Below are 20,376 nucleotides of genomic sequence, written 5' to 3'. Positions count from 1 at the left end.
CAACATGAAAGCATGGATCCATCCTGCCTTGTATGGAGCATCTTTGGGATGTGCAGCCGACAAATCTGCGGCAACTGTGTGATGCCATCATGTCAATATGGACCAAAATCTCTGAGGAATGCTTCCAGCACCTTGTTGAATCTATGCCACGAAGAATTGAGGCAGTTCTGAAGGAAAAAGGGGGTCCAACCCGTTACTAGCACGGTGTACCTAATAAAGTGGCCGGTGAGTGTATATGGTCAGGAAATGAGGATAAGCAGCAATTCCAACATTGGCAAAATAAATGTAGTTCCATATATGTAGTTTCTATTATTTTTATTACAATTAAAAATAAAAACCCCAAAAAGCTAAATATTTAACTAAATATTTTTTTAAAAAAATTGTTTAATATGCCTTTTAATTTATTTTTTATGATAATGGAGATATTTAAAAAATTTTTTAAATGTAAATCGAACGTAACTTTTTATTTGTCTCACTAGGACACTGGAATTTGAGCTCCTTTGAGCGACTGCATAATGCTTTGAAATGCATAATATTCCCCAGAATAAACCCTAAGAATATTGAACTTTGCACCAAACTTCATATTATCCTTATATTATACTACTGTAATAACAACCAGCCACCCTCATCCATCTCCTAAAGGTTCATTCAGATGTCACTTTTTTCACGTATGCAAAAAAATGGTCTGAGTTTCAATAGTTTTTTTTTTTTTTTTATCACAGTTTGGTCAGTGTTAATCAGTTTTTTTCAGATGAAAAAAAGCAAAAAAAGTGAAGGTTTCAGCTTTTCCCCAATCAAACAATCCATAAAAATCAGAGAGCACACAGAGGCCGTACAAGTACGGTCTGATTTTTAGATAGCACCATAGACCTGCATTGCATGGTCAGACTGATTTGACACTTGGATCAAAATTGGACATGACGTGGTAATTTTGGGTGGATCACTCAGTCCGTGAAAAATCCATGTACATGTGAACAGCTCCATGTACTACAATAGGTACGAAATCTATCTGAGAAAATGTGTATAAAAAAAACCTGACAACTGAATGAGCCCTAATACAACAGCAAAAACTATAAACATATGGAGTTTCTAAGTTACTCCGGACACACCGCTCTACTTCTTCGCGTTCACGTCTCTCCTGTTCTTCCTGCTCTTTCTGCAGACGGGCTTGACGCCTTTTCTCTGCTAGGATTTTTGCTGCCTCATCTGCGTCAGTTGTACCCGCTGTCATCTTGCTGAAGCCTAAAGACGGGAACAAAATATTCTCAATAACAATGCAAGTCTTGGGGTATGCTCACACACAGCTGAGTGCTATCTGATGTTTTATCGGATAGCCCTCGGCCCAATGTTATACTATGGGGCAGTGCTGATCAGCCATTATTTTATCATGCAGATTCGACACGAGAAAACAAGCGCGTGGCTCCGATATTCGGATCAGGCACACCCATACAAGTCTATGGGAGCGTGTAGAACATCGAACTGCGCTCTGATATCATCCAAGTGCGGTCTGATAGACCCTCACTGAGGCAATGGAGAAATCACGTTCTCCGTCTTCTCCACACCAGTGATGCGATGGTCTCATGAGAGAATCTGGTAACACTCTGATCAAACTCAGAGTCTGAGCCGATTATTGTCATTAGCATAATCAGCCCGATTCCCTCTCATGAGCGAAGGACGCCAGTGTGAGCGGTCCCTTCATGTGTTCGTATAAAGAAATAAAGGGACCAAAACTTCCATTCACAAAAGGATTCAGGGTTTTAGAGATGATTGAATGTAGTCTCCTCATACTTTACACTATTGTTCAACACCCCAGCAGCCATTAAATGGATACATTTCAACCCATTAATCTTTGTGTTTTCTAATTCCATCAATTCGCTGTTGGAATATAATAATATTACTAATGTTTATTACAGGACGACATTTTTTGTTATCTTGACTATTAAGCACTGACTTTCATTTGTTTCTTTCTTCTCTCCAGGGGAAGCAGCTTTGTCAGGTTTAGACTCCGCCGGATGTTCTTCTGTTTTGGGTGATGTCTGATGTTTCTCGGCCTTCTTCTTTGGTGTATCCTGGCTGGGACTTGGACTCGATTTATACTTGACAGGGGATGCTGGGTGTTGCTTGTTGTTCCTGGCTGGGGAATGCGAGTAAGATTTGGAAAGCGATCTGAAAGTGAGAAGATACCAAGTTAGACCGAAGTACATGAAAACATAGAATCGTTACAGTATTGCCATTCAGTTACAAGAATGACAAACTGGGTATGTACAATGGTTTCTAAAGTAACAAACCCAGAGTTCTGCATAGGGGCAATGCTTCTTGTATTGTACCTCTTCTTGCAGATGCCAGTGTTTAGGGGGCATAACAAGTTCCATCTTTGGGATTGGCAATTTAGGAGCGCTATGGTACAAAATAATCATTTATACACAGCAGCCTGTATGTTGGTTCCCACTCAACACTGGATCAATATTCAAGCTGTATAATACCAAAAAATAGAGTTTCCTATTTGCTACAATCGGAATTGCAAAATCAAAAGGCGAAAAAAAAAAAAAATTACACCTTTGTTTTAGTTACTAATGGCATTTCCAAAATGATAATTCTCGAGCAGTGATTATTGGTTAGACCTTTGCTTTATTATTACTGTTATTCCTCCTGAAAGCACACACTCTAGTCAGTAAAGCATGTTCCTTCAAAGCCTGACACTGCTAGGACTAGACAGGGTAAGGCCGGCGTGGGAACTTTTCAGAAAAGTTCCCACGGTCGAGTTCATATGAGTTCATCCAGCAGAGGGCACATCACCGCGACTCGAGGTAACTATAGGACATTCCCCTGCATTCCATTCATTCACCAAATTTTACAGATGGGAGCACAGCTGCATTAGCAGAGCTCCTGGGTGTAAAATGATTTAACCCCTTCAGATGGATTTACAGCGTGGGACAAGACTGATCGACGGAAGGTATGGAATATTGTTGTTTGTTTTCTTTAACTTTATTTCAGATGACAAGGGTCTTCAGGTGGATTGAGAGTATAATAAAATATTAAAACACCCTGTGTCTTTATTTAATTAAAATACTTTAATAATGTATGTGTGCGTTTTATTAACCATTTCATACTATTGGATTCATAATGGATAGGTGTCATAATTGACACCTCTCCATTATTAACCTGGTGTAATGTCACCTTACAATAGCAAGGTGACATTAACCCTTCATTACCCCATATCCCACCGCTACACGGGAGTGGGAAGAGAGGCTAAGTGCCAGAATAGGCGCATCTTCCAGATGTGCCTTTTCTGGGGTGGCTGGGGGCAGATGTTTTTAGCGCCGGGGGGGGGGGGCAATAACCATGGTACCTCCCTAGGCTATTAATTTCTGCCCTCAGTCACTGGCTTTCCCACTCTGGCGGAGAAAATTGTGCGGGAGCTCACGCCATTTTTTTCCGGAATTTAACCCTTTAATTTAATAGCTAGAGCTTCAAAATTTTACACAGAGACAATTGTTACATTAGTAAAGAGGATTATGTAATAAAAAAGAGATATGAGATGGTTTACTGTATGTAAACCATGTCTCATATCCTGTTGGGTTTGTGAAGGAGAGAGCAAAAGCCGGCAATTGAATTACTGGCTTTTATGCTATCTTGCGCTGAATATATATATATATATATATATATATATATATATATATATATATATATATATATATATATATATATATATATATATATATATATATATATATATATATATAAAGATAGCAAAAAAGAAGGCAGCACTCCAAAAATTTCAGGTAAAAAAAGGTGAAGTTTTAATCGACCCACATCACTGCGCGACGTTTCGGCTCACTGAGCCTTTTTCAAGGTCTCACTGATTATATATATATATATATATATATATATATATATATATATATATATATATATATATATATATACCTATTCTATGTGTACACATTTATTCTACCTACTCTATTCTGTCAGTGTGATTTTACTGTACACCGCACTGAATTGCCGGCTTTTCTAGAGAACACCGCTGCGTATTTCTCGCAAGTCACACGCATGGTCCGTGTGTAATCCGTAATTTTCTCACCCTCATTGGCGGATTTTTGCGCAATACGCTGACAAACGCAGCATGCTGCGATTTTCTACGGCCGTACAAGACCGTATAATACGGATCAGTAAAATACAGAAGATAGGAGCTGGGCCATAGAGAATCATGGTCCCTTATGCAATCCGTATTTTCTGCGCCTCTCATACGTCCGTAAAACACGCCAGTGTGACGCCGGCCTAAGACTATGTGAAGCCTCCTTTTTTACAAGGGAACTCTGAATGCCCCTTTGCCAGTTTATAAATTTCATAGAAAGGAAAAAATGAATGGTAGAACACACAGCTTTAAGAAAAGAAGTTATAGTAACGACTTTTATTCTCCATAAACTAACAATGCTAAAAACAGAAATGTCATTGCGACGTACAGGTCGTCTTTATAGAAATACTCCTCCTCCTCCCAAGCACTGTGTACTTACAATTGCTCATTTTTTGTTTCTACTCAGCTAATTGTCCTCTTTACCATTAGGTATTTGACATCACTTGATTAAATGTAGTCAAAATGCTGGGGAGCAAAACCAGTGCAAAATAGGGTCTTACCTGTTAACGAAAATGTGATCAAAATAAGGTAGTATTATGCTCACCTGATTGAGCTGCAAATTTGCAACATATTAAATGTATAAGACAGCTGCAGCAGAAAATTGTAGATCCTGGTAAGATGTGTCTGTACCTGCGCTGCTGATGATTTTATTTCATGACATGTTTTTACCCATTTTTTCTTCATTTTTTTTAACTGAATTTGCTTATTTAATTGTTATATTTTAATCTAATTAATGCATTTAATGTTTTTGGTCTTTTTATAAAATGGTAAATTACACAGGTCAACAAAAAAAAAAAATTTTTCTGGTGTCCAAAATATTTTAATGAATTTGGGGTATTTTTGGGGTGCTGATTCTGAATATGCTATCAGTTTTGCCAGATTGGCTCAAGTTTTTGACATTTTTGGTATCTTATTTATAGCACTTGTTGGTAAATGCGACGCATCATCTCATTAATTTCTTTGGATTAGTACTTGAACTGAGCAGTTCTCAATATAGTTTTGTGTTAATTAGTGTTCTAAAAGTTTGTTCATAGCTTGATTTTTGCACTAACTTTATGTTGTTGTCTGTTTTCCAGTGAAAAGCATGAACTCATCAAGAAGAAGTTGTCTTAACGATCCAGACTCATTCTGTTACATTTGTGGTGAATACACACTGCCAAAACATAGAAGAAACATAACAGACTTCGTAAAAAAAGTGTATTTTGCCTATTTTGGGGTTATGCTTGGGGACCAAGACAAGTTTTGGGCACCACACATAGTGTGCAAAGCATGTATCGAATTATTACGAAAATGGAGCAAAGGACAAAGAAAAAGCTTCAAATTTGGTGTTCCAATGGTGTGGAGAGAGCCAAAAAATCATCATGATGACTGTTATTTCTGTGCAGTGCAAGTGCAAGGATTCAATAAGCATAAGAAACGAAAATGGGAGTAACATGGAATCTGCAAGAAGGCCTGTCCCTCATTGTGAAGATGTGCCTGTACCTGTGTTTACCATAAATAACAGTCATCATGATGATTTTTTGGCTCTCTCCACACCATTGGAACACCAAATTTGAAGCTTTTTCTTTGTCCTTTGCTCCATTTTCGTAATAATTCGATACATGCTTTGCACACTATGTGTGGTGCCCAAAACTTGTCTTGGTCCCCAAGCATAACCCCAAAATAGGCAAAATACACTTTTTTTACGAAGTCTGTTATGTTTCTTCTATGTTTTGGCAGTGTGTATTCACCACAAATGTAACAGAATGAGTCTGGATCGTTAAGACAACTTCTTCTTGATGAGTTCATGCTTTTCACTGGAAAACAGACAACAACATAAAGTTAGTGCAAAAATCAAGCTATGAACAAACTTTTAGAACACTAATTAACACAAAACTATATTGAGAACTGCTCAGTTCAAGTACTAATCCAAAGAAATTAATGAGATGATGCGTCGCATTTACCAACAAGTGCTATAAATAAGATACCAAAAATCTCAAAAACTTGAGCCAATCTGGCAAAACTGATGACATATTCAGAATCAGCACCCCAAAAATACCCTAAATTCGATGAAATATCTTTGGCACCAAAAATGCTGTTGACCAGTGTTATCTCTGTTAGAAACACGAATACATGAACTTTGACATGTTATGTGCCCAGTTTGGCATTTTTTCTTTTTTTCAAAATGATTGCACATAAAACTGTTCAGACTCTACATGATACCCATTAGGTTTAGTCCTGAGGACGAAGTCCTGTGTGACTCTGAAATGCGTTGAGTTTAAAATCTGTCCAAATAAAACTTTTTCAAGGAACTTCTCGATATCCTGGAATCTTCATCAGCATCACATGATTAAAAACAAACTAGCTGAATCCTTCTTAGGTCTATGTAGAAACCAGATAGCTTTTTTCCCCCTGCATGAATCATCATTAGAACTGCAATTCTACATCACTGAAAAGTCCCTGTCAGCTTTGCTCCACCCCCTATTCAACTCCTGACCCAGCTGTTCCGCTGGGAGGGACTTTGCAGTGATGTAGAATTGTAGTTTTAATGATGACTCATGGAGCATGCAGCTTTACATGAACACCCGAGCCTTACACTATGGCTGGTCCAAATAACTAAAGCAATTGTTACCATCCACCTCTTGTGTCTCCCCTTTTCCTCATAGTTTGTAAGCTTGCGAGCAGGGCCCTCATTCCTCCTGGTATCTGTTTTGAACTGTGATTTCTGTTATGCTGTAATGTCTATTGTCTGTACAAGTCCCCTCTATAATTTGTAAAGCGCTGCGGAATATGTTGGCGCTATATAAATAAAATTATTATTATTATTATGACTCACGCACAGAAAAAGATACTTCCTGTTTCTACACAGACTAGCTGAATCCTTCTAAGTTCTGTTTTTAATCAGATGATGTCATAAACCAAATGGAAAAGAGAATAATTAACTGGGTAGAAAGGCAAAATGAGCAATTGTAAGTACACAGTGTTATATAATATGATGACTGCAATATATTAAGAGGATAAAAGCTTTGATGGGAGGAGGAGGAGGAGTGCTTCTATACTAGCAATGCTTGAGGCCAAGTTGTATGCATATGTATTTAATGTTGATAAAAATATAAGGGTACAGATCAGTCTACGGAGCCAGCTTAGCATAGACAAATATATGGGACGGGTGTTCATACTTCGGTGTTGCAGGAGACGATGATCTCTTGGACAGTGTTGCAGGAGACTCAGACCTTCGAACTGGAGAACTTAAGGCGCAGGCTGGCACAGGAGTTGATGATCGCTTTTCTCTCTTTAACTTTTCTGGCTATAATATTGGACCAAATGAGAGCATATTAGGGTGGAGATGATAAAGCAATAATAAAAGACGCATAATATAGTCTAGGAATACAGGTCATACTCTGAGATGATGAGTAACATGCAAACTTCTGGTGATTGTTTCTTAGGTTTAAAGAAAAAAAACAAACCCACAAACAACAAAACTTCCATCTTACTGTGACAATTTTCCAAAGTCTTAATGGATTATGAGAGTATAACCAACATGAAGGTTGCAGAATAGAAGGGGGTCACATACTTGTATGGACTCTGGAGACGTAGGGGTCTTGATTCCTTCAGATCCATTAGGAGACGTTACGGTCTTTCTTCTATCAGCGCTCCGAGCGGGTGAAGATTTGAAAGGAGATTTAAGAGGGCTAGCAGGGGCTACACGAGGACACACATGGAAGACTAAAGAGTTATAGTGTACAGCCAAGAGGTAAAGGAACATATAGGAAGAAGTTCATGGAGAAAAAGAAAAGGGGAAACACATAAATGTGTAAATAACAAGTCCATTTTAGTAACGAGCTGTATCACATTGCACTTTGTTATTTCTCCCATCTCATTGCCTATAGATCGTGTTTATATTGGACACAAGTTTGTGAGATTCAATACCTGTAGCTTAAACAAAGATGCACTATGAAGGGTGGCACTGGTCAGGATCATTAATTCATCTGGAAGATGTCGCCATCATAGAAGGCAAACAACTCAAAACAAACCAAGTATTCAGCCCTTATTCATACCGCTTGCTTACATCCTCCGACTACGCCTGGTAGCCAAGACCACACATTCTGTTTAGCCTGTGGACTAGTAACGTAGATGTGCCATTATACTATACTGCTGCTGTTCGGCTGGGGCTACAAGCCGACTTTGGCTGCCATACACGTCAAGCGGGCCAAAGTTTGCGCTATGCCACTGCTACATTGCAATGCGGTGTAAATGAGTGTGATCGATTTGTGACCAGCAAGTTGCTGCTATCACAATTAGGCTGTGAACAATTTTACAAGGATAAAAAAAAATGTACGGTAACTCAAAAGAACTATGAATGAAGAAAACAAAAAAGTTTGAATGAAGAGATAAAAATGAAGTAATAAATGAAATATGGGCTGATTACAGGATATGCCAAGGAATTCACATCCAAGAGACACAAGGTTTGAGGACTTGTTTTTGTTTGGTACTATTCCCTCTAAGTTAGGGGTGGACAAGTAATTTTTATACCAAGCCTCATGCGACACCGACTGTGGTGGAGGGACAAACCAAAAATTAAACTTAATTCAATACTACCATTACACTGTGTTCCAAATTATTATGCAAATTGGATTTAAGTGTCATAAAGATTTAATTGTTTTGTTTTTCAAATAAAATCGTGGATGGCATTGTGTCTCAGGGCTCAATGGATCACTGAAATCAATCTTCAACACATGTGATAATTGGTTTTCCAGGTGATTCTAATTAAAGGAAAACTACTTAAAAATGATGTTCCACATTATTAAGCAGGTCACAGTTTTCAAATAACAGGGGAAAGAAAAAGGATCTCTCTGCTGCTGAAAAGCATCAAATAGTGCAATGCCTTGGTGAAGGGATGAAAACATTAGAAATTTCCCGAAAACTTAAGCGTGATCATCGCACTGTTAAGAGATTTGTGGCTGTATCTGAGCACAAATGTGTTTGTGCTGATAAAGGCATAATGAGGAAGATTTCTGCCAGGCAAGTTCATCGGATTAAGAGTGCAGCTGCTAAAAAGCCATTACAAAGCAGCAAACATCTATTTGAAGCTGCTGGTGCCTCTGGAGTCCCTCGAACCTCAAGGTGTAGGCTCCTTCAAAGGCTTGCAGTGGTGCATAAACCTACTATTCGGCCACCCTTAAACAGTGTTCACAAGCAGAAATTGTTGTATTGGGCCCACACATACATGAAGACTAATTTCCAAACAGTCTTGTTTACTGATAAGTGTTGAGCAACCCTGGATGGTACAGATGGATGGAGTAGTGGATGGTTGGTGGATGGCCACCATGTCCCAACAAGGCTGCAACGTCAGCAAGGAGGTGAAGGAGTCATGTTTTGGGCCGGAATCATGGAGAAACTGCTGGTGGGGCCCTTTAAGGTTCCTGAAGTTGTGAAAATGACCTCTGCAAAGTATATAGAGTTTCTGACTGACAACTTTCCTCCATGGTATAAAAAGCAGAAATGTGCCTTCAGGAGCAAAATCATCTTCATGCATGACAATGCACCATCTCATGCTGCAAAGAATACCTCTGAGTCATTGGCTGCTATGGGCATAAAAGGAGATAAACTCATGGTGTGGCCACCATCTTCCCCTGACCTCAACCCTATATAAAACCTTTGGAGTATCATAAAGCAAAAGATCTATGAGGGTGGGAGGCAGTTCACATCAAAACAGCAGCTCTGGGAGGATATTCCAACTTCATGCAAAGAAATACAAGCAGAAACTCTCCAAAAACTCACAAGTTCATTGGATGCAAGAATTGTGAATGTGATATCAAAGAAGGGGTCCTATGTTAACATGTAACTTGGCCTGTTAGGATGTTTTGGCGTTAAATAGCTTTTTTGTTCAGTGAATGTGACCTCCTAATGCTGCAAATTCCACAAATGAGCATTTTCAGTTCTTTAAAACATATCAAATGTTTAGAAATTCTACTGTGCTTAATAATTTGGAACAGTGCATTTTGAGTTTTTATTCATTTTGGAGATTATACTGTTATCATTGGGAGGTTTCTTCAATAAAATTCGATGTATACTCTAACGGGTGATGACTTTTATTAGACTGACTGTCATTTGCACCGACCATTTAGGACAATCAGAGAAAAATGTAATTTGCATAATAATTTGGAACATAGTGTATTATTACTTTACAGTAATGTTAATTATGCTGAATAATAAAATGTCATGTTGACAAGCTGCCACTGCTAATACATGCCGCGTTAGGGCTTTATTGTATCATGTATTATCAGTGGCAGATAATCAAATCCATATAGTTTCTCTTTTATAAATCATAATGGTTTGTTATTCAGCCCTTGCACCTTGATCAACAGCTCCACCTGCACAGCCCCTCCACACACACACTATAATGCCCCACACCAGTGGCGTAACTTGAAACTCATGGGCCCTGATGCAAAAGCTCCAGTGGGGCCCCCAAATATTTCAAATCTTTAATAGCAATAGTCTTTTTCTATAGGCCAAAGGGACTTTTAGTGCCCCCTAGGCTCTAGGGCCCAGGTGGCTTTGCCTGCACCTGTTGTAGTTACACCCCTGCCCCACACACATACACAGTAAGATGGACCCCACAGGCACACTCACACACACACAGTTAGATGGACCCCACACAGTATGATGGACCCCACAGGCGCGCGCGCACACACACACACACACACACACACACACACACACACACACACACACACACACAGTAAGATGGACCCCACAGCCCCCCCCACACCCACAGTATGATGGACCTCAAAGCCTCTAACCGAAATACACTGTATGATGGACCCCATAGGCCACACACATGCCTCCCACGGGCCAAGACAGCCAAAGGGCTGACAACAGTGGTCCACGGGCAGCATCACTGCCATCTGCATCCTCAGGATGATGCAGAGACACCATTACATTGCATCTGTTATGTGAACAATCAGTGCTTTGGGCTCATACTGTGCATAGGGGGCTATGTATGGACTTGTACGGCATGTAGGAGAGTGTCAAAATACTTAATTCTGCTCAATAAGAAGTTATAATTATTATTCTATGTTAATATTAATTGTAATTTTAAATGTTAATACTCAGTAAAAATTAATTTCAACTTATTTGTTCAGTTTGTTCAGCCCTCCACAACAGTTATGGTTAGTCGTGAAGCCCCTCTGGAAAATTAATTGCCCACTGCTGACATACATTTTTTGTTCCGTACCTGTTCATTTTGTTCTCATTTGTAGACCTAATACTAAGAGTGTATATATCCCCATTGTTTTTGCTTTTGATACTCCATATAATCCCCAGAGTAATATTCCCCATTATGATGAAACTTTCATAATTTCTTCTATATTTAGGGCAGCATTGTTGCTTAGCAGTACGAGGGTCCTGGTTTCAAATTCAAGGACATCTGTAAGGAGTTTGTATGTTCTCCCTGTAATTGCGTGGGTTTCCTCCCGTATTACAAATACATACAGAGAGGGAATTTGGATGGTGAGCCCCTTTGGGAACAGTGATGATGATGATGCATGTAAAGTGCTGTGGAAATTGCTGTTTCTATATTAGAAAGCATAATAAAATATATGAATCCTCCGATTTCCATCCCACATTACCTGACATGTCATGGCATGGTTCGTTAAGCATGGCGGTACTCCTGCTTCTGATTAAGGAGGAGTGTGTTGGTGTGAGCAATCGACTGACAATGAAATTTTCCATAGGGCTAAGGTACATGCGATGGGCTAGAATATGGAAGCAAAGTAATGAATGTTAAAACATAATATGAAACACTGCGTTAAACAAAATGAAATCTGCGTAAAAATAAAATACAAAAGGATAATGGAAAATGAAAGATGCAAAAATAAGAAATTAATAAAATAAAGACAGGTCAACCTATTGCTAGAGAACTCTCTGGATTTACCCCAAAAATAAACATCTTAAATCAGCAACCAGTGCGGAGTAGACTGGTAATCCATATCTCAGCAGCAGACCTCATCTTTATAAGTGGTCCAGAAAGATGTACTGCGCTTCTGGCACCTACACGTGCTCCCGCGATCAATGCTCGGTTCAGTCTGCTGCACCGCACCAATAATAACAGGCACTGCGACACATCCGGCTCCGAAAGACGCGTCTGCTCCGCTCCTCAAGGTCACACATTACATGCCAAATACAAGAGAATATAAAGGATCTAGTTACATCTGGATGGTAACAATGACTGGGGAACTGGAAAATAACTGGTCTTATGGACTCTTATCTGTGATCTGTCCATATACACACGCGCGCGCGCGCACACACACACACACACACACACACACACACACACACACACACACGTACGAGCTGACTGATGGGCGCATAAGTGACCCAATTGGTGTGCACAGTACCTTGGTATAGTCTGGATGACAATAACGTAGTTTAGATTTCATATATTCAATATTTGCATGTATCTTGGTGCAAACAGGGTGCTGCAGTACTCTTTGTGCCATGCACGGAAAAGGTGCGTTTGGGATCTTGGCTGGTGCACTGCTCCAACTTAATACAATCGGTATTTATTCTTTCTAGATATTTTTTATTTCATTATTTGCATCTGCTTGACTATCAGTAACATCCGCTTATGCAAATTTATGCTCTGCATTTGGCATATAACATGTGATAGCAATTTGCAGTATAGCTTTATGATATGTCTATATAGCTCAACAATGCATCACATATGACTACTCTAACATGACTTCATGGTAAATCTAATTACATATTACATATTCCTACATACATATCAATAGGTGTCGCAGAACATGAATTTTAAACTGCATTACTGCCATATAGACTATACTTATAAAACCCAGGTACTGTGCACACAAATTGGCCAATTCGTGTGTGTCCACGAGATGCGACAAGGCACACCTTTCCGCAATATGACTCTCAGACTTACCTCTCCTTGGTGAAATTTAAAGGGATGGGATATAATGCTAATTAAATCAGCTTTACATTCTGGGAGGAGGAGTTTTCAACAAACTATGGAAGTAGTCACTACCTCCAAATGCATACTACAAAAGAACAGATATGACCAACACCTCCAAACAGTATAAAGCAAGATGAAAAGGTGCGACTGCAGAGGGAAAGACAGAGACCTCTGCTAAAATGTACAATTCTATCATATGAATTCATATCAATAGTAAAAATGAAAAAAAAAGTGTATGAATAAAAAGTACTTGACATACTGTATGGTTGAGCCATTTGGTTGCTAATAATGCAGTTTACAATCTTCCTAAAACATGTGTAGCTGTAACAAGTAACTTGGCTCAGCAAGGGGGCCCAGCCTTCTCAGGCAGACCCCCTGTGGAGACCATGGGGTCTAACTGCTTTGTTGAGTCATCTATGATTTTACAACGAGAATATGGACTTATTGTACATCCTCGCCACACACAGGTAACATTTTCGAGATGTCTGGAACGGGCCGTACGCACTCCATGGTCTCAGTCCATTCTAGCACCCCAGGGTGTGGCGATATGTAGAATGGCTAGTAGGAGCCAGGTAACAACGCTGTGTTTGATCTCCAAGCATAACGGGGCCCCAGCCATATACGATGACGCAAGAACCACCACTCTATGACATTCCGTTGGGAAGTTATGATCTTTCTATAGGTTTTGGGAGATGTAGCTACAAACCTCCAGGGAAGGGGGATAAGGACGCTCCTGGAGGCGGAAAAAGTGTGACCAACCAAGGGGAATAAAGGCTTGTGTAGGGCCATGTGATCTTTCTCTGTTATGCTTGCTGTTCACTTAGAAAATGGGGGCAACCGAGTAACATGTTGCGAAGGAACTAGGAACCAGCTGGTAGCCCATGCCCTCTGCGACCCAGTGCACACACCATCGAGCATCAAACCAGTAATTGACATGATCCACCTGCTCATATCTTTTGTACTTCACCCGTATTTGCATATCTGACCATTGTATATGTATACTCATTGTGTATGTACTGTGTAATGTCTAGTGTGCCCTTAAGGTGATTAAATATATAACTTAACATTGGGATGCTCTTTCATCTCGATCTACGAATCCACACGTCCATATTCTCTTAACTTTCCATGCTACCGAGGCTGCTTTCTGGCCCGATGTAATCCAGTTAATGGACTGTGTTATATCTAACGAGGAACTGGTGGCAGTCCTACAGGTCTGAACAGGCGCTGTTTCACTGGTGTTAGTCAAAAGGGCCTCTAAGCCTGTCAGGGTTGTGGGTGAGTGTAGTGTCACATCAGTGACTGCGTGGGCGGCATCCTCTCACTCCTCTTGCCTCCCTGGACCCGTGTGGACTGGGTTTGTCTATGTAAAACAGGACCAAGCTGACCTTAGGTATCATCCCCAGGGCGTGGGGAACATCACATTGGTGCAAGTGGGGAGACCACACTATGTAATCCGTCTGACTTAATAGTGACATCAGGCGGGGTGGTGACGTGCGGATTCATCACACTAACACTTCTGAGTTTGGTGAGTTTGGGGACTTATTATGTGAGGTCTAATGAAGGTTAAAAACAAAGACCTTTAGATAAACTTTATCGCTATGGTATATAATAGCTAGTCAGAAAAAACCTTCTTACAAAAAAAGTAAGGTGCCAGTACCAACTTTCTAGATGCACTTACTACCAAGGTCAATGGAACAAGACAATCATGATACAGATTCATTTTTGTTTTGTCCTTTGCAACTACATTATATGAACAATATGCTTCTCACACATGTCGAAGGGTTCGCCAGATCCAGCTCCTTCATAGACTGCTGTGTGCTATGCTGCCAGCTAGTGGAGTTGCTTAAAATAACATTTCAAACCACAAAAAAAATATTATATTGAGCAACACGTTGGGTAATATGTGGCTGTTGTTAACATGAACTGCAACTTATGATAACATATTTTGTATTTATTTGCAGTTTTGTGATGCTGAGAGGTAGAGGAAGAATCCAGATATGATGCAGCAATGATGTAAAGAAAGCTGGACAATAGAAGGAAGGGTAAAGCAGCGGGGGAGATGGGAAAGGGAGAGACAGTCCACTTGCCTCGATCGGGGGAATGTGTGATTGCAGCGGTGGAAGCGGAGAGCCTCTTACTGATTGGCGAGTCCACTGGCCTCTGTAGACTCATTGTAGAAGATGACAGTTTGTCACAGGCTGCAGAGAGATGTATCAGACATTGGGATCAGAAATTACTTTTGGAAATCAAACGTTGCTCTTCTTATTCTTTTCAGTGATTGAATTAACTGGTGTCAGACAAATTTGGAAAAGGCTTCACTAATATTCAACCAGCAGCAGTCCAAACCCCTGAGATAGCAGTTACTGAATTCTGCGGGCTTCATGCTTTCTCACTTTTATATATATATATTTTTTACCAGTAGGAGGCGCTCATCCAAGCTACATGTCAATGGGCAACCATTGCAGAGTCAATATAATCATCAGGTTTCACTCTACTCATTGTAGTACATGTATTTCATATTTTAATGCTTGGCAAGTAATATAAAGCTATATGAGCTGTATACATGGTTTATGTAAGACATTCATGGAATATCTATAGGATCCCACAATTAAAAAGTTATTCCCATCTTCACAGATGGATAGTGCTTGTAAAAACTGGCCCTTTTGCAATTTACTACTTTGTAGAATTGACAGCCGCTTTTGAGACACCAACACTTATATTTTGTTTACAGCTCATTGCCTAGGAGACAGACCACCGCTGCTGTCTAACTTGTAAGCGCTGCGCTAAAGCTGGCGGGGATTTAGTTATAACATTGCATTCTAGTAATCCTGTCCAGCTTCATCACGCTGCTTCCAAGCTCAAATAGAACAGAGCTTATAAGCATTGCGCATGTTCTGCAGTCTAGTAGTGGTGGTCGGTTTCCAAGGAAAAAGCTGTAAAAGACAAAAGTGTTACTATCTTAAGAACAGCTAAAAATGTTAATACCCTGTAAATTGCAAAAATCGCTTGTATTTACATGTACTTATCCAACAATACCCTTTTATGAAGATGGAAACAACCCTTTAAAATCCCACCTATTGGAAAGACAATGGTTTCCCAATACACCTTTTTCAGTATTAGTTGTCGGACTGTGGCCGAGAAGTAATGTAGCCATGCTCTCTGTTATACCTGATGGACGTTACTGCTTAACAGATCTAATGAGCCCACCTACTAGTGACACAGGATTTGGCATGCCCTCCACACTGCCCTGCCCTGTATATAAGGCATGCTTTGTGTGCTAAAGACATCTATATGTCATCATGGCAGAGATCAGAGGATGATGCACAGAGAAGCTAATGTCACTCTGTCATCGGAAACGGATGGTCTTTTGGAAATGAGGAAGGTATTTAAATAAATGAAATAATGGCAGTCAGCCACATATGCTCTGACATAGGACAATAGCTGCTATAATAGAGAACAGCTCACGTTCTGGGCCTGGATGCATTGCAATCAAACAGAAATGGATAATTCTGCAGTACGGATCAACGGCAGCAAAATCTTACAATACAAAAGAAATGAAAAGCACAATTAGCAGGAGATCCATTGTAGACACAATGTTCTGGATTTTGTACCTCTGATGAGCTTGCTGCATTATTCCCCAGATAATGTATTGGGGGATGGGGGATTATGACTAGGCAGGAAATCCTGGCACAGATAATGAACACAAAATTCAGCTTAGACTCAGATCTAAGTCATCCTAATGCCAAGGTACAGCACACTAAGGGCACCAGGACTACAGCTTAGAATTACCGTCTCATTCAGGGATCTGCGGCTTCCTCTTGTACACATTGTAAAGTTGAGGACCTTCATAAAGGGCCCAATCCCGATCTTAGAAGCTGCCCTACTAAGCACCACTTCTCATGGGCATAAAGGTGTAGGCCCATCCGGGGCCTTGTGACCTGCCCTGAACTCCTACAAGCCGGACCCTTTTTGTTTCTACACCAGGGTGGGGCTGGTGTTGTCTGGGTCCAAGTCTGCCATTTTTGAGGGTCCCTAACCCTGTCATTCTATTAGGAAATTTTACAGATGCTTCACCTAAAATAAAATATTTTCTGAGGAATGCAAAATAGTTTCAAAACTTTGGATCAGCAGCATTAAAATGAAGCGGTGATGTGAGCATGATGTGGAATGGATCACAAGACAGTATGAGCATCATGCACCATGTTCTGGATCCACGTGGACGGACAGACAAACTGATGTACAATGTGACACAGGACACGGCTGTGGACACTAGTCTGCCCGAACGCTGCTCAGGCTACACAGCTGGGATGGTGATGGAGGTAATGTGACGGACACTGAAAGACACAGTGGTACTATGTCCCACGTAAAAATACCATTAGAGGGCTCGTCAGCATCGGCAGAGGTCACGGGCTCTGTGTCTGGGGTGTTGGTAGCTAAATCTAGCACAGGGGGTTGGGGGATTTCGGATTCACCTGCATAGCACAAAACCAGAGTAAAACAAGAAGAGGATAAAATATAAAAATATTACAGTAAAAAATGACAGAAATAACCAACATAAAAGAATAGAGGTAAAATAGTCGATCTGCCATTAGGTAACTCGGCTGTGAAACAGTTAACATTTTAAAGGCCGACCTTAAAAAGGAGGGGATTACATCACCTCTATTTCTGCACTGTCAGATACAACTCTGCAGCATAATGACCAGCTAGAGAGTGGTGGTGCCTTTAAGAGCGTTAACACATTGATGCCCAGAGTAATAAAACAGACTATGTCTGGTAGCACACATTATTGAAATAGTCAAAGGACAAATAACAGCACTGGATACAGGGAATACTCACGTTTGTTACAGACACAACATAGTAAATAGAAATAAGTTACATTGGTTAATTTTTAATAGCCTCTAACCTTGACATGTGCCTGGAAGGACAAAGTTCTCACAAAGACAAAAGTCTCCTGCATCCTTACTTCTAAGGGATTCCTTTTAAAAGGCTGCATTGCAGGGAAGAAGGACTCACCATCTCTTCCAGCTCCGGCTACCAAGGCCCCACCCCAGGACCATCGCTTCTGCTTCTGTTCCAGCTGTTGACTGCGTTCTTGGGAGCGTCTCATCATCGCCTCCAGCCGCTCCTAGGCAAATGCACACACAGATTTAGGCTGTAATTAAGATGTAGGGTTCGTCACAGTGTCTTCAGGGTACAAGTCCGGTGGATGGATTGTGGGCTTATATATTCTGAGAATAGGAGAAGAGGATCATACTCAACAAGAGGAGGTGGCTGCTCGGATCCTGGTCACAGGAGGTGTCACTGGAGGCGATGTAGTGGCTAAATAACACAAGTTGCATCACCGGCTTCAGCATCTGGTCCCCGTGGAGCAGCAACCAATGATCATCTCTTTGGATGAGAAATGCTTTGACAGCGTTAACTCATTCAGGGCAGACGATGACTGATACTGCACAGTCACAGAGACTAGGCACACGGGAGACAAAAAGCACCAGATGGCTCGGATGGAATGTCATATAAAATCATATCAGAAAAAAGTCTTGTAAGTCCTATAGAAGGACTGAAATCAAGGCATATATCAGGACATTACAACATCTCGCTCCCTAGATAATAATAATAATAATAATAATCTCTTTATTTATATAGCGCCAACATATTCCGCAGCGCTTTACAGTTTGCACACATTATCATCGCTGTCCCCGATGGGGCTCACAATCTAGATCTACAGAAACTAATATAACTATGGGAGTTACTAAACAAAATGTGGCAAAAGAGAAGAGGGTTGCAGATATCAACAAGTCAGACGGATCCTTCATCTGGCCTAGGGTGATCATGGGTCATACATTGGTTAGTTGCAGAATATGAAAGCATTGCTGAAAAAATATATTAAAACTGGTACAGGGTAAAAGTGGAGCAGTTGCTTAAGGCAACCTTAGGATCGGCCATAAATATCAGATTAGTGGTGCCCAACGTCTGCCATCTACCAAGGATCAGCCAATGGAAGAGTATGCAGAGTTACACACTAGACCATCGTAACCCTACATCAACGGTTTCAGCTGACAGTTTAATGTGTATGGGGGACTCCCGAAAAGAAAGACAACTATCCCACACGTCCAATATCAGACTCCTGATCTGCTGGTTTTCTAAGAGATAAGCCGCCACTAGCGATGCCTGGCAGCAACTCTCTCATTAAGAACAAAAGGAGCGCTTGGCCGAAGAAGCATTTCTATGTATGGGGAGACAGCAGAGATAGCTAACAGCCAAACTATTGCCTGGCCAACCGCCATCTAAATTATATTGGGGATTGAATTAATTGTTTACCTGGCATAACTGTTCATTTTGTAGTGTCGGTACCTGGTACTGCGGCTCTTAACAATTGAGTCCATTTTAAGTGAATGGAACAGCTAGGCACAGAAATACCTGCTAACTGTCCTGAATTTGCTGGGAATATTTCACAATCCCAGCAAATTCCAGGTGTCCTGGACCTAAAGGGAGCATGGTTTATGTAAACCCCACCCCAGAGCAGACGTAACGGGGTTGGCCAAGGTGTTTCCGAGAGTATTCCTGGCAGTGTTGGTTAACAAGACATAAATTGTCCTATTGTAACAGCAGAAATATTGGTAAATATAGGCACCTCTGTAAGGGTGTGACAGGGACGGTTATATACCTTCCCCTGAAGACAACAATTATGGTGTGAATACTAATATGCGGTTGTATGGTGTTTTTATGGTATAATGTAACATGTTATAAGTATGTCAAGGTGAAAATGTATTTTCTTATATACCTTTTATACTTTTATAAATCTTTATATATTTTTTGTACTGTTATACTTTTATACTGTGAAACAATAAGTTTTTCCTATCTGCTAGCTAATGCAAATGTAATTGTATCTAAAGATGGCTGCCAGTGTTCATTGTTTATTTCAGTTTAGAATGTGAAGAGTTAAGTTTATTTCTCTTGAAAAAGATAACTCAGGAATGTGAAGAAAAGGAGGATCCACCAGAAGATGTCAGAACAAATCAGAAAGACTGGATGCTAGTTTAAACCCCGCCTAATGCACGCCTTCCCCTAACACTCAATATAGTGTTTTGTATTTTAGAATAAAGCCAGTTGGTGCCATCGCTGCAGACATGTGTGAATGCACGGGGCATTAACTAAGTTTGAACCAGCTACCTGTCTGATTTATTCTTATCCGGTACCAGATGCCCTGCACACATATTAATTTGGAATGACTGGTGAATGAGGATTAATTGTCGTTATTACGGCCCCGACAATTTTGGCGCGACCAACG

The 20,376-nt window shown here is 40.4% G+C and overlaps 1 protein-coding gene across 11 annotated transcripts in view; it reads right to left on the bottom strand.

Moving 5' to 3' along the window:
* The window catches only part of MAP7D2 (MAP7 domain containing 2), a 144,439-nt gene that overhangs the window by 34,130 nt on the left and 89,933 nt on the right, over positions 1-20,376 (bottom strand). For 3 of the 11 annotated variants that reach the window (XM_077294623.1, XM_077294630.1, XM_077294624.1), the window contains exons 4-11: positions 18,102-18,213; positions 17,462-17,560; positions 15,176-15,286; positions 11,746-11,871; positions 7,689-7,840; positions 7,294-7,421; positions 1,952-2,166; positions 1,110-1,242 (exon numbers count right to left, since the gene is read on the bottom strand). In XM_077294623.1, coding sequence (XP_077150738.1) covers positions 1,110-1,242; positions 1,952-2,166; positions 7,294-7,421; positions 7,689-7,840; positions 11,746-11,871; positions 15,176-15,286; positions 17,462-17,560; positions 18,102-18,213 — 1,076 coding nt within the window. The remainder of the gene's footprint in view (positions 1-1,109; positions 1,243-1,951; positions 2,167-7,293; positions 7,422-7,688; positions 7,841-11,745; positions 11,872-15,175; positions 15,287-17,461; positions 17,561-18,101; positions 18,214-20,376) is intronic. The other 8 variants (XM_077294625.1, XM_077294633.1, XM_077294634.1 and 5 more) reach the window with 5 other exon arrangements.

Source organism: Ranitomeya variabilis, chromosome 3 (assembly GCF_051348905.1).
Source record: "Ranitomeya variabilis isolate aRanVar5 chromosome 3, aRanVar5.hap1, whole genome shotgun sequence".
NCBI lineage: Eukaryota > Metazoa > Chordata > Amphibia > Anura > Dendrobatidae > Ranitomeya > Ranitomeya variabilis.
Note: the sequence above shows the minus strand (reverse complement) of the source record. Positions and strands in the feature narration are given on the sequence as shown.